At 45.8% G+C, this 16153-nt stretch overlaps 1 protein-coding gene across 2 annotated transcripts in view; it reads left to right on the top strand.

The window, feature by feature from the left end:
* The window catches only part of caska (calcium/calmodulin-dependent serine protein kinase a), a 204848-nt gene that overhangs the window by 288 nt on the left and 188407 nt on the right, over nt 1-16153 (top strand). For both annotated transcript variants that reach the window (XM_083638890.1, XM_083638891.1), the window contains exon 1: nt 1-408. This exon is cut by the window's left edge and continues 288 nt beyond it. In XM_083638890.1, the coding sequence (XP_083495016.1) occupies nt 350-408 (59 nt within the window). In that variant the 5' untranslated portion in view covers nt 1-349. The remainder of the gene's footprint in view (nt 409-16153) is intronic.

Below are 16153 nucleotides of genomic sequence, written 5' to 3' on the forward strand. Positions count from 1 at the left end.
AACCATACGGTTTGCTTTGAGAAGGCAGTACGAAACCGGGAAGCTGTGGGAAAGGTGGGGCCGAACCGGGGGACTACCAAACGGGATTATAAACCCTCCTTGTGCCGATTCACCCACAGCAACGCAGCGTTTTTTGGGGGGTGATCGACGGAGGAGCCGCTGGGATTTAAGAAGGGCTTCTTTGCAACTCTTTTTAGGGACTGCCCCCTGCTATTGAATACGAGTGCTGTCCGCCGGGCATTTCTCTCAAACGGTCAGCTGGCTGTGGCCTTTGTCTCCTCGTTTTGGAGCATAAAAACGTTTGGGACGCATATTTTGGGGAGATTTTTCCCCAGCCGGGGGTTGGACTATGGCGGACGACGACATTCTCTTTGAAGATGTGTACGAGCTCTGCGAGGTCATTGGGAAGTAAGTGTCACATTATCCATTTATTTCCAGTGTTTTACGGTTAAGATGGGACATTATTATAGCCCCTCATAATATCCTGACCAATAGTGACCTGACCATGCATGCGTGGGCTCACAGATGCACACACACACGTGCGCGCGCGCAGACGCACGCACGAGCACGCGCGCACACGCACGCGCACACACACACACACACACACACACACACACACACACACACACACACACACACACACACACACACACACACACACACACGATGCAAATCATTGTAATATTACATAGGGACTGATGGTGTGTCTGTGGTAATCAATAGTGAATTTATAGTGACCTTATCGTGCTTCAATGCATTTTATCACCCTTTGGTAGCACTAATAATATTGCTGTATTTGTAAATGGACCTGTAGTTTTGCTGTGATGTTTCCATAGTATCCTGCAGGGGTAGTAACGTTATTGCTGTTTTTGTTTGTTTGTAAAGACACACCCACGCACATTGCCCGTGCCATGGACATGACAGTTTTGTCTTTGTGGGATAGTGTGATAGTACACACTATCAGTCTAGTCTAGACAGTCTAAATCTGTGAGTCTGTGATCAAGGCCCGGGGTGGACTGCCAACATTCAAATATCATCACACAAAATAATCATGTGTCCAGATGTAACATGCTGCCAGGCGCTTTGACCTAGTGGCAGTTGCAACTTGGTGCAGAGATGAAAGGGCAGGGCACAGGCCATCATGAGTCATGCATGCTGTACATCTGGTTACTGTTAGTGACAGCCAGACCACCAGGAATAGTCGCTCTCTACAGACTCTCCACTATAGCAGTGCGCATCTTTGTTGTGGAGTTGAATACAGTAGTCCCAGCATTTCAACCAGGCTACACTCAATAAATCGCCCTCTCCTTTGGAATAATAGCCACTAGACTAGACTACCTACCTATTATGCAAATGTAACCGCAAATCCATAGATAAGGTAATGTCCTCTCTATTGAGTACTACAAACATTTATGAGTCTTTATATAGATTGTAGTAGTTTTTTGTGTGTTTGTTGATTTGTTTTGTTAAGGACTAATTGCAGAGTGCTAAAGGTTAATGACCACATTTACTACTTAGCCTATCTTTTGTAAACCTGCTTCAAAAGCAAGGGCCCTTGCAAACCCAGTGCAGTGCCTGCCTGCGCACTTTTCCTACCTGCAACATCACACAACATTCCACAACACATATAGACTACTAATTATAATCCGTTACAAGTGGAATGTTGTCACAGCAGTGATTACAATCGTATTACTCTGCATGAGAGTAGTCTACATGTGGCTATGGCTGCTCCCATGCAGCTGGTGGATGACATACTCCAACACAGTGTAAACAAGAAAACATGGCAGCAGGATCTATTTGTGTTCTGTACATCTTCCAGTGTCTGATACCCATCCGTTCCAATCTTTAGCCTGCATACACAATTTTACACTCTTGTGTGCCAAACGACTGCAATACGACAGTACATGTCTGGAGTTTCACTGCCTCATATTGAACTGAGGAACTAAAGATGCCACAACATGAACGTGATGTAGTGATAGTGTTAAGCCCCAAACGCACAGGGAGCGTCTGACGCTTGCGTTTTGAAGTCCACCCATTGTTTTAAATGGCCGAACACGCACCAAGAGCGTTCTGACGTGCGTCAAACTGCCTTGACGCCCGTACTCCCAACCTGTTTCGATTTTGGAGCGTCAAATGAGGTTCCAGCAGCCGCGACCAAAGCGCTCTGAGCCCCCCCCCCCCCCCCTCTCTGCCCACCTCCATCCCCGTCTGTCTCAATATGCTCCTCAAACAAATCTCACGCCAGTTTGAATACAGCAAGCATTAATATGCTACACTATAGCAAGACTACAAAGTGAGAATAATGTTCTAAACACATCGGCTAGCAAAATATAGCCTATCCCTGGATGTCATGATGAGATAAGATTGGTGAAAGTTTGGACAGAATGATTGCATCATTGCTTCTCCCGAAACGCTACCATTTTCTTCTCCCCCTCTGCACGGCAGACAGGTAGGATGATCAGATCCAACAGCCTCTGAATGACGGGGCTCAAAACTACGGTATAACAACTTTTTTTCCATCTGCCATTGTGCCTGATTACATATAAATTAGTGGCCCTTTCCCCCAAAATACTGATGGCTCTGTCATTCTGTGGTGTATACGTTTCAGATCTGATGCTTGCAGTGCGCTATAGGGGCTTTAGAGTTAGGGCTCCCTCGTGATAAATTCACGGCCACTTTGTTTTCACCTCCAGCTGAGGAAGGCGGTTGAATGAGTGGAGAAACACCGTTTGAGGAGAGATGTGTTTGCTCCGGGCGAGTCCTCTCTAAACCGCTGCTCTTTGAATGCAGCATTTCATCAGGCGTACAACAAACAGAAGCACCACATGAATCAGCAGCTTGACAGGCCTGACAGACACACTTGGATCACACACAGGCAGTCAGCCAGTCAGTCAGAGCGGGCTGGCTGCTTATGGGGCTGCTGCAGGCAGCATAGGGAGATGGTTGGCTGTTTGACAGGATGATAAAGCATGTGCTGTACATGTTTAGGCAAGCCTGAAAACGGAGCGCTTTCTGTTGATCACACAGTCAGTCTCTTTCTCTTTCTCTCTCTCTCACACACACACACACACACACACACACACACACACACACACACACACACACACACACACACACACACAGAGAGAGAAGTGACATCCTGCACTATCCAGCTCTGTTCCTTCCTGCTTCAACATAAAGTATGGAGATGATATGATAATCACTAACATGGGTTCAGCTAAGGTTCTGATGTGAGTGTAGACGTGGGATGGGGGAAACACAGCAAAGCCAAACGCTTCACATCAGCCACACATGTGCACGCCGCGTACACACACACACACACACACACACACACACACGCACACGCACACATGCACACGCACATGCACACACACACATGCACATGCACATGCAGGTTGTCTGAAGCATGGCCTTACTCATTGTATTCCACAGATGGGCTGTGTGTGATTTAGAGTTTGCAGAAGGCTGTTCTCCGTATGGAGAGCTATACTGCAGCCACGGCCTCCTTAAGGCGGAACTGCAGAAGCAGACATTTTTCATCCTTTCCTTGATTTGTTTATGTATGATTAGGATATCTCACACGACCAAGTGTGTGTAGGCATTTTTATGTTGTGCACAGCACAGTTATATTTTTAGTCCACTTCTTGAAGGGCACGTTTGTAAAAAAAAGCATAGTTTTGGACAAAATGAGCATTATTTAGCTTATACAATAATCAAATAGTGTTATTAGGGCCCCCAGTAGTCTGAGCTCTAATTTAGTCATGTAAAATCTTTGATATTTTCCGGAACCTTTTCCCTCCAGACCGACTCGCGACCTCATCATTTACAAATGAATCACTCAACCAAAATAACAACACAGCAGTCAGAAAGGCATGGCTTTCAAAGCCTGTTGCCCTGGATCCTGTGCGTGTCTTCTCTGCAGGGTTACACCTATGCATTTGAGGATATAGGCCCATATATAGGTCATCCTGAAGTGTGCTTGAAAAGCAGTGTAGTGAGCAGTATGTGTATGTGTGCCCCATGGACAGTGTTTGAGCTGGAATTAGAAAGTAAATTGAGGATGAGAGAGGGAGCAAGTGAGAGAGAGAGAGGTGTTTGGTGAGGAAAAGAGAGGGGGAGCGAGGGAGGACGGGGTTACTGTAGAGAGAAGCGGTCAATTAGTTTGACACATTAAGGGTGGTTTCTCACTGGGGACGAGGGACCATTACCGAGCACACTTGTCCCCAAACTGACCCCAGGTCCGGTTCGTTTGATCAGTGTGAACTAGGGATGCACCGATATGAAAATTTTGGCCGATGCGATAACCGATATTAACATTGCTGTTATGGCCAATAACCGATATTTACCGATGTCGATATGATCTGTATAAAACCACATTTTTATGATCATCACATTTTGTACATACTGAAAAACACATGTTAACTCATTCACCGCCAATGACGTCTTTGACGTGTTATCAGAAATAGCCCTCCCCGCCAATGACGTGTTTGACGTGTTTTTGTTTTTATTGGTGCAGCGCCTGCAGCAAACACTTGCCCAGCCTGTGACACAGACACAGGTCCCTGCCTTCAAAGGGTAGCCGACAGCACGCGATCAAACACATACCGCAGCTGTTGTTTTGAAATTGAGCAAGAGGAAAAGCAGCAAAACGGGTAACGCTTCCTTGTGCAGACAGGAGAAACGCCATTGAAACGCCCTCGGCGCGCTGCACGAGCTGGAGTCGCCTTCCTCTGTGCCAGCCAGGAGAAAACGGGAGAAAGTAATCAAGAGATGTGTTTGATCATCGGAGGAATGAGGAAATGATCGATCAGTTTGCGAGGGCGGTGAGGACGTGTTGAATAGCCGAGGGGAAAACGGGAACGATCATAGATATGACAGGGAGACATGGACGAGGACGGGTGTACCAGAACAAATCAAAATAAACACAGGAACAGCTAGGCAGCAGCGGGCAGAAGGCAGTCACAGCAGCCCGCTGTCCTTCTCAAGAGCTCTTCAGTTGGTTCATGAAATCGCTGGGCTGCGTGCCCTCCAGTGTTGCTCCTGGCCAATCCCAGCGCCACAGGGCGTGGTTATTGCTTATCCTATGTGGGGTTAGAAATCTAAAAGGATCGTGTGTGTGTGTGTGTGTGTGTGTGTGTGTGTGTGTCTGTCTGTCTGTCTGTCTGTCTGTCTGTCGGTGTGTCTGTCTGTCTGTCTGTCTGTCTGTCTGTCTGTCTGTCTGCACACTCACACCGAGTAAACTGTATTGTTGAATGTAAAAAAAAAGCACTTCATGTGTATATATATATATATATATTTTTTTTGTCATTTGTGTCCTAACGAATAATATTTACATGTCTGATGTCAATACAGTTCAAAATAAAAGAATTGAGAGTGAGTTATGCCTGAGATTGTGCCCTTTTACAAAAATTGCCTTTTCTCCTGTTTATTTTCTCTGGGAGACATTCTGGGGGAAAACAGGGTGTATATAAATGGCTATAAGTAGAGTACAGAACATGCTAAAAGCTCACTTTTTTTTTCCTGGTGAACCCAGAGACCTACATCTTCATTTTGAGGTATTGCAAATCACTCTGGTGCTAATAGATAATTTACTGTGGGTCTTGAAAGATGACCAACAATTATGAAAATCTTTGGCCTGTGCTAAATATTGGCAGTCCTAAACTGGCGGTGAATGAGTTAACACTGAATTTGAAAAAGTTATGCATTTCTTTATTTGCAAAGCCTTTGGAAAAGCCCATAAATCATAGATTTACTGCATTATTTCATATCAATGTGAAGAATTTGGCTGATAATGATAACCGATATTAACATTGCAACATCTGACCGATACCGATATGACCGATATGTTAAAAAATGACTAACATTGTCATCGGCCAATACCGATATGATTGCCGATATATCGTGCATCCCTAGTGTGAACATTGCGTTCATCACCCGGGCATGGAACAGCGACCCATGCCCGGGTCCACTTGAAGAGGTGGTCTGGGAGCGCTTCAAGCGTGCCTGTGGAGTGGACAGTACACTTGAGTGTATGAACACAAGCGTACCCAAACACTGAAGTGGACTGCTATTTCTTCACTGTGTGACGACCTAGTACCCTATGGTTTGGACTTTTTCTAGCCTGGGAACCTGACGCAAGCTACCAGCTAGCTCATTTGCAAATGCAATGCAGTGCAATGCAATGTGAATTGGTTTGGCGATGCCAGGCTGCATTTTAAGTTTGTCACTGACTGTATAGAAAACAATACACAAACTTGTATTTACCTCTTGTAGTAGATCACAGAAACAAAAGTCCAAAACCATAGGATGAACTGGTCGTCCACTCCAATGCTATCCACATAATCCATGTGGCAAATGTTGAAATGTAACGTAAACAACGTTAACTTACTCTTCTTCTTTGTTGTGTTTGCTGGCGGATCGCAAGCCAGCTAGGTGCATATCGCCACCTATTGTATGGGAGTTTGAAAATATGCAATCGTACTTGGGCACGGAATGAAAGCAATTGTTGCCAGTGTGAAAACGCCCTAAGAGACATCCTGTACCTCCATGCTCCTTCCTAGTTCATCCTCAGAAAAGTTGTGTGAGCGAGTGTGTGTTTGTTTCTCGGTGGCGGACACAACCGCAGCACTATTACACAAAGCTATCCTTCATCTTTGTGTTTGTTTTTTCCTGCAGCGGCGACTTGGTGACAGCGGGAAATGCCTTAATGTACCAAAGCAAAGATTATGAGACACAGAAAGAATCCCAGGTTGAAGCTTTTGTCTCAGCCCAGATGAAGGTTATGATTCCAGCGCTGCTACATTACACTGTGGTCTACTTGGCCTTCACAGTATTGATCCTTCAGTCACAGGCCATTGAGGGGCTTGACAGCAAACATGTGCTGTCTCCCCCTCTGTTCAAAGAGCCCCAAACAGGACTTAATATTGTCTAGCTGAACGGCTCAATGGCCTCCCAGTCCTGACTGTGTGGCCTCACTGTGGATTTAACAATGGAGATTGTTCTTTAACACAGTCAAGTGGGGCTTCAGGAGGTGTGTGTGTGTGTGTGTGTGTGTGTGTGTGTGTGTGTGTGTGTGTGTGTGTGTGTGTGTGTGTGTGTGTGTGTGTGTGTGTGTGTGTGTGTGTGTGTGTGTGTGTGTACTTGTGTGGGTCCCTTTCCAAAGAGGTGACAGGGAATATGAGCCCCAGGCCTTGCTCTGTCTGCTGTGCATGTGTTAAGTCTTCTGTGGCACGTCCACCTCATGGAGTGACATCACCCTGCAGTGACATCACACTGCAATCCACAGGGAACCCGATGGCTAATACAGCCCACCACTCCAATGCAGCCCTTATCAGGTTGCTCTGGAAGAAACCATGCAGTGGTGTTGTGTGTGTGTGTCTGTGTGTGAGTGCTTTCCCCTCATCCTCTCCCCTCCCCCAGGAAGAGTGTAGTATTTCCTTTTGCTATGGAGCAACCCCCTCCAGTTTGTATAATTATGTATTTTTATGGGTATGTTGTAACAGGAACGTGTGTGTGTGTGTGTGTGTGTGTGTGTGTGTGTGTGTGTGTGTGTGTGTGTGTGTGTGTGTGTGTGTGTGTGTGTGTGTGTGTGTGTGTGTGTGTGTGTGTGTGTGTGTGTGCGCGCGCGTGCGTTAAAGTGTGCGTACGCATGTCCGTCCTTGATGAAGCATGTGTGGAACACTGACCTACATTAGGAGGGAGCAGCAGTGTAGGAGCCTTGCCTCTCACAGAGTTAGCCTGGGGCCTTGGATGGTGAATGCTGATGAGAGAGACTAGCTTCTGTTAGCTACCGCTCAGCGTGAGCAGCGCTCAGCATCATGGTGTGTTGATGAATCGGCCGGAGCTGTACTACCAACTGCCTACCCAGGCCACTGCACTGCCAGGCCCATGGGCTGTGTGTGGGTCATTAGGTTAAACACTGCTCTACACTGTCAAGAAGTAAAAGTATCTAAAATAGCAGCTATGAATGAACTGGCCTCTCTCTATTCACTGCAGCACCACTCATCCTGTAAAACCATTTCCATACCGGAGGTCCATTTGAATAAAAGCATGTGCCAAGCGTTTGTATTTTCCATGGTGCCCTTTCCGTGGTGCTTTTGATGCCTGCTGGGCCAGGATGGTGGCAGACTCAGAGAAGTGCCAGAGATAGCTAAGCTGTCATCTTCTCTAACAAGTCCTCTTTGGCTCCCTTTTCATAAATCAGTTTTAATTGGACTGAAAGTCCATTTAAGAAATGCAGGGTTGAGTCATTTGTGCTCTCTCAACACTGTGATGGCTTTTGTGACTGAATGGGGTTCGAGGCCCCAGAGGAGGACACACGTGGTATTGTGTGTGTGTGTGTGTGTGTGTGTGTGTGTGTGTGTGTGTGTGTGTGTGTGTGTGTGTGTGTGTGTGTGTGTGTGTGTGTGTGCGCGCGCGCGCGCACCCACAGTTTCTTTAATTGTATGAGCCTCTCTGTTTGAACGGGGGAAATCTGCTGAAAGGCTGGTTTTGGCACGCACAATTACACATAGATGATATAGCACACTGTTGTCACACTCAAGCACTAAAATATTTATTCCTCCTCATCAAGCTGGAGAAAACACCCTGGAGAAGACGCCAACAGCTCAGTATGAGCAGCGAAGCCACAAGTAAAAAAAAAAAAAAAAAAAGCTCCCTATACCATGTTACAGCTGAGCCACAGAGGCACAGGCTTAACATCAGCTACCCTGAAGCTGGGCCCTTCTCTCACTTAAAGTCGAGCTGAACCCAAAAATGACTTTTATTTTCTTTTAGTTCAAATACCTGGGTATTCAGTGCACCTATTTAATAATGTATGCCAAAAAAATCACAACAATCTAATTTCTTTAGTTTTTCACACTTTTTCACATCAAAAGTTCATTTTTCAAGATTTCATTCATAACAGTAATCTACAGTTTGCTGACGTCACCTAGTACTATCAAATTTCTACCCCATTTCAACCAATCATATCACGACATGGCAGCTGTCAATCAAATCTTCATTTCAGGATCATTTTCTCTTCCAAATGAAGGGGAAAATGGCACCTAGTGCCTGTCATCTGGCAGAATTTCTAGCCTATAAACTAACTACTAACTTGACCAATTATGCAAACTAAATCAAACAGTAATGTCTAAGAATGCAAAGAAATGTAACTGGCTCGTTAAAACTTGCATTCCAGGAATATTATTTACTGCAATAGCGATAATGGCGCGCGCCTCCGAGAGCCTGGTTGTCAGGGGTCGCCCCTCGGAGATTCCAGGCCAACGGGCTGCACTCTCCGCTCGGCAACACGAAGGCAGCTGGCTGCCTGCGGCTCGCTGAGCTCCACTCAGCCACTAACCTCGCGTCAGCAGGCTCTTCCCGAGGAGAGCGCCACAACACGCTGAATCCCACTCGATTTGGAGGCGGAACACACCAGGATTGGCCAAAGCCCAATCCAGTTCCCAGAATTGTCAAATAAAATCATCGACATGATACTATGACCCGCCTCTCAACCTGTCATCTCAAGACAAATTATGTTTTCAGTCTGAAACGGACTCCGACGCATGCGACGAACGGATTCAGTTCGACTTTAAGGATGTTGTGTATGCAAGACAGTTCTACTACAGGGAGAGCGGCGGGAACAGAGCGGTTACCTGGAGACCTCTTCTTGCCTGACCTTTTCCTAATGCCATAATCTATAGCCACTTTTACACAGAGATCACGCAACATTGCTGTTACAAAGGCCCGCAATGACTCCTTCATCACAGATAACGGTGGTGTTGTTGGATCACCTCCCCGGCGTGGTTGGTATTTGGTATTGGAATTTCCAAAAAGTTTCTCTCGTATCTTGAGGCGATTAGAAGTGACAGCAGTCTTTTTGGATCAAATGAAATGCCTGAAGATGGTCTTACTTAGGAAACTGAACTTAGTGGGTAGTACAGTAATGTAAATGCAGCAAAGCTATAATAGATTGCCATTCTGTGGTATAACCATCTAGTCAAAGGAGAATTTAAGTTTTCTTTTAATCTGGACCCTATTTTTATTTTTTAATTTATAACTAAGTAATGTGAACAGAGATCTTTGAGATTTATGCAGTATTGAATACTATTGACCAAGATTGCTTCAGTTGGCAGACGCTTTTCCGACGTCTGAAACAAGTAATTTTTTAATCACCTATATTAAAATGAGATACCTAATTAAACAATCATCTAGTTAGGTAACTAGATGATATTAAGCTTCCTTGCATTACAGACACAACCATAGATACAGACACAGCATCCACTATAGCTCACACACACACACACACGCACACACACACACACACACACACACACGTGCGCGCGCGCACACATACACACATACACACTAGGGCTGCCCTTGACCAAAGATTATCCTGGTCGACCAGAAAGGGACAAGGGAGGTTTCGATACCCCTTAGTATCGATGCTTTCATTTCGGTGCCAAGTAAGTATCAAAACTCGATACCAAGCCCTATCGATAGCTGACCAATTTAATTGTTAATTCCATCGCTCTGCTGGTTGCTCTCCTTTCAGTCTAGATAGCCTGCTAACTGTGGTTCTGTTGCTACAGTATGTGTGCTTCTTGTAAAGGTCCGTGTTGCAACTTGCTTCCGCGGCACGTTCGTTCCGGATCGCTTTTCTTGTTATGAAATTGAATTTCTCCTATTAATTATTAACACCAGCGATTGTCCGACCAACGTGAATCTGGTCGACCAAGAGCAAACAATCGACCAATTGATCAGGAGGGGGTATCCCTAATACACACACACACACACACACACACACACACACACACACACACACACACACACACACACACGGTTTACCCCCTGTGGGTGTTTGTATGCACATGTGTATGTGTCCCTGTGTGTGTGTTAGAGTACAAGGGTGTCTCCCAGTCAGGTGCAAACACACAGCATATTTCTGATAGCTAACGAGGTAATTCATTAATGCATAATTAATGAGTTATCGCCCTGAGCTGACCCTATGTGTATCCGAGTGCTCCCCCACAGAGATGTCATGCGTGTATAATTAGTCAACCAATAGGTTCATAACACACAGAAACACCGTTGACATGACAGAAGTTTAGATGCTACTGTCTTTCCTACATCTGCACTGATAGCTATGCTATTATTGTTGACCAAAATCACTGTGTTCCTTTTAGCGACTGGTGTCAGGCTTGGTGTCGGAAGACATGTGGATCTATTCGCGGATAGTTGATGGCCAAGGCAAACTTGGTAACTGAAGTCTCGAGAAGTAGGGAAGTTGTGGAACTTGATAGCTGGGTCTGCAAGGTTCGAAGTTGGGAACGGTTGCAGAGTGTTGCAGAGGACCTGCAGAACCGAACCTTTATAGATCCCGAATATGACATCACCTTGTGTTATGACATCACCAGCGAGACCATCCGAAAGGCATGATTGAGACACTTATGAATCATGACATCATCAGTGAGTGAACTATGACATCACAGTAGGAATGATGACATCATCCTAACAACTGGTGGTTTCTGCTGTTTGATATTTTAGTGCCACTTCCCCTCTCTCGCTCTCTTCCTGTCTTTCCTCCTTTCCTCACTCTATTTATTTCTCTTTCTTTCTTTCTTTCAATTGGGGCCTTTTCAATCTAACGTCATTTCCGTGCTGCCTGCCAAAGCACACACTGTCACCCGGGTTACTTACGGCTGGGGCCTTTCTGGAAAAACAACACACACTCGTGGTCACACACATGTGTACACACACACACACACACACACACACACACACACACACACACACACACACACACACACACACACACACACACACACACACAGGGACAAGCCATTTCCCTTGCAAAACCCTAGAAACTGCTCTTCAGTAGCTGCAGGATGCCAGAGAACAACATTCAACCCACACAGAAGTGACTTACTAGACAAGACTTGTTTACTGCCCGGATCCAACACCAAAGAAAGCAATGGAGCTAATATACAGTATATGGAGCATGTGGTTTAATATACAGTATATGGAGCATGTGGTTGCAATGACAATCGGAGCTATTTGTTCAGTGGTGGGAGGAGAGAGAAAGGATATGAGCAGAAAGGTTAGACTTAGTTATGGGCTCGATCTGAGAACCCTCCCACGCTAAAGATGGCCTGCAGATGTTCACAGGCCATTTGCATTTCATCTGTTTTTGTTGTACTACTATACCTTCAACTTTATGATATGCCGAAGGAAATTTGGTTTCCGCCAATTGACGTCGGGTCGTCAACTCGTCGGTGAGAGAAATCACTCTGATTGGCTGGTCAGGGCTAGAGAAAGCATTCTGATTGGCTGGTCAAGGCTAAGGTGAGAGAAATCACTCTGATTGGCTGGTCAGGGCTAGAGAAATCACTCTGATTGGCTGGTCAGGGCTAGATAAATCACTCTGATTGGCTGGTCAGGGGTAGCGAAGCAGGAGAGAGGGCACACAAACGCTCTTTTCATTTTCCAACTTTATCTCACCTGGTAATTCCAAAACACGGATATTTTCACAACGACGTGCCTTTGGGGATAGTCCCTCGAGCCTCTCGCTGCATGATATCACCCATTTAACACATTGAGTGCCAAGGACGTCTGTGGACGTCCTAAAAAAAAGTAACGAGGAGTGCCAAGGACGTCTGTGGACGTCCTAAAATCTTAATTCATATTATTCCATAATTCTGCTGTTTAAGGTCGTACCTAGCCAGTGAGCATGAATCCCTTCAAGGGATCACACGGCGCCACCTTAAACATCGTCACAGGAGCTGCTCCACCCACCTCAGATCCTTTACTTTGTACAGGAGACAGCGGAGAAAGCCGTGATGAAAGTGGAAACCGATGCATGCTTTCTGCCAGAGCCGTATATATTGCTCTGTCTACAGCGAGAGTGGGCTCGGCTGCATCCGCGCTCACAACTGAGCTCTTATGCTCTTATGCTTCTATCTATCTCCACACGATTTCCTAGAAAGCCAGCATCCGAAGCCGAACGGCCAAGCCTTTTCGTTCAGTCGCGTTTGCCAGCGCGCATCATTTCCTTGATGGGCGCTGGGATCTGTCCGGGGCAAAAACGGAGTCGAGAAAGCAAACTCTGTGCGTGTGGGAGGAGCCCGCAGCTCAGAGGTGGAGAGGGGGGGGGGGGAGAGAGGGGTGTGTGGCACACAGGCTGCACAGAAACCACACCACACGCCACCACATCAGAAAACACCAGCCAGAGTCAGTGAATGTGCTCGAAATTAGAGTGCAAAAGGTATTCATAAAAGGGACTATATCTTGGAAAGTAAAAAAAAACGACAGAAAACCCTTGAAAGTGCACTTTTTTGAGAGGCTGTCATTTCATAATGGAACTGTCTAGAAACAAAATTTCTTCTTTGGAAGAAGCAGGAGTGTTCAATGTTTCATTAAAGTCCAGCCCCGTTAATATAGCCATAATAGAAAAAATTCTATAGCTGTTTTCAACTGAATGGAAGTGAATCTGGCACAGGCTCCAGACAATTTTACTGAAGCGCTGTGGCACTCAATGTGTTAATGTGGTTTCTCCTTATATTTCCGCCTCTTCCTTTCAGCAAAATAGCAGACAAGGGCTGACGTCACATACGCCAGTATCATTTGCAACTTTTTATCAGACATTCTCGATTGGAAGTATTATATTATGAAGCTGTTTATGTGAGCGAAATGATAGACAAACGCTACTTTCTATTTAATGTTTCATGAATCAGGTCACCGTCTCACGCAGGCGCAGAACGTACGTGCTAGCTGCCCGTGTATGCTGTCGTGTTTGTGAGGTGATGCATGGGTTGGCTGGCATCTAGTTGCCGCTAGTCCTTTGAAGTGTTTTACGTGTGTCAGCACCTTAAGCCCGATGCAGCTTCTAGTAAAAGACCTGGTGCAAATTCAATCCATGTTGTATTGTTGAATTGATATGGTAATGGCATGTCACACTGGCTGTTCCAATACAGTGTGAGCTGCATCCAGTACTAAATGGAAGATGCCTCCAATTGCCAAGGGTGTGTGTCCATACTGTAGTGTACACTCACAAGCACCACTAAGTAGGCTATGTGTGATTGAGTTTAGAGGCTGCCTGTTTGGGACTTGCCTGAGGGTGTGTGTGTATATGAGGATGCGTGTTCAGTACTTCACACTCTCAGCACATAATGCTCCCTGTCTCCAAGGCCTCATTCTTACAATGGCAGGCCTATTGTTAATGGCATCAGGCAGCAAGGCTTGCTTTGCTGTAATAGCTGATATTTATGTTCTTCTATTCAGTCATGTTTCTAAAGCTGTAAACATTTCTATAGAGCCCCCATACATCCCATATTATCCATGTTAGTATGAGATTAACCCATATGGCTCTCATACATTGGCTCCCTCTAGTCCCTTGCCCCCCCCCCTGCCCCCGCCCCTATCTCTCTCTGATGGGTGTTCATCACATAGCGCATTTTTACTTAATTAACCTCTATTTAACGAGGCAGGTCTATTAAGCACAAATTCATGTTTACAATGGGAGCGTGGCAAAACAGCTGGAGGCGCAACACACAATCTAATGTGTGGTTTAGGGCTGTGTGAGTCTTTCCCTCCAGCCATCTTCCCATTCCATCAGACTGACTGACTGACTGACTGACTGACAGGTGTTTTCTGCTCTCCTCTCAGTCAGGCTAGCCTGCTAAACCATCCTGATCACATGAACTCACATTCTGTTTCGTTCTGCAGATCAGTCTGACTTATTTCCAGAAATGACAAAAGTGTGCAGGCCAATCAGGGGCCTGCCTTGTAGTTGAAAACATAACCAGCCAATCAGGGATGCTGCTGGCAAAACAGTATGGCGACTCCCAAAGCAATGAGTGGTAACGTTAGTAAACACAGCCATAACTGCATTTATTGCAGACTCAACAATAAAACAAGAACAGGAGTATGCACCAGCGGAGTTGCTCGGCGGAAAAGTGGTTTTGGATTGGATTTGCTAGGGCTGGCACGGATCACGGATAATCCGTGACCCGTACAGATCAGCCCCCACGGTTCGGAACGCGGTTCGGAACGTCAATGGTCCACGGTCCGTTCGTTTCATTTAACGTTAGTGTATGAGAACGCCTGCAGTGCAGCCAGACACAGACAGGCATTATCATGGCAAGCACAAGTGAGCTTCCTCATCCCTTGTCGCCGCTGTAAAGTCTCTCTGAAGGCTGTGGCTAGTTAACCTTGCTTGCAAGATGGATAACCTCGCGAGATCAAAAGAGATTCTCTCGACGTAATCCATCTTGTCATGCACAGGCAGTTCAGATGATTGGCCGAACCATGCCGGCTCGACGAATCAGCGGCAGCCTTAGGCGGGCCGTCTGGGCAAGTAGTGGGTACATGGTCTTTGTAGTTCTTTTCACTCGTCAACATGGCTGCCGCCGCGGAAGTGACAGGCAGTCTGAATGAAATTGAATGTAACGTTCCCAATTCTATGTATTAAATTCTAAAAAACGACCCTCAACATTTGGGAAGGCTAAGCCACAGAACTAGTTCGTTATAATCTAACGCCATGCTTCGAAGCCGACTTTACGACGATGAGGACGGTGAGGACTCAATCAATGATAGACAGGCACCTTCCTCCGGTCACAAACGTGACGTCATAGGCATGGCGATCTGATTGGTTGAAAACAACACGTGGGGCCACCGAGTAGCTTAATGTAGCATCAACGTTATGTTTTCAGACTCACCCGGTCTGGTCTGTACCCATGTCAAGTGACTACGTTAGCAAGCAACAGCCAGGAAGTTAGGCGCAGTGCCACCTAAAACAGGAAGTTGGGTTGTTCTGCCTTCAGAGTAAAAGCACAAATTGTGTCACTTATGAGAAAAAAATATTTTTTGAGCTGTGCAGGGCAACAAATGGTTAGAGAAGTATAATAGTATTAAAAAATCAAACCGAAAATATAATTTTGAGAGAAAAAATCTGATATATATATATTTTTTGTAGAGATGGGATCGTTAACGCCATTAACGGCTGCGTTAACGCGAGACTCTTAACGCGCGATAAAAAAAATTATCGCCGTTAATCTATTCTCAAAGTTGTCTGGTAGCAGGGTCCACTTATATTGAGCAGGCCATGATGATTATCACTTTAGAATGGAACAGGTATGTAAGCGCGGACATTTATGTCTGCCGCTCTCATGAGGTG

This window comes from Poromitra crassiceps (assembly GCF_964638095.1).
Source record: "Poromitra crassiceps genome assembly, chromosome: 6".
Classification (NCBI taxonomy): domain Eukaryota; kingdom Metazoa; phylum Chordata; class Actinopteri; order Beryciformes; family Melamphaidae; genus Poromitra; species Poromitra crassiceps.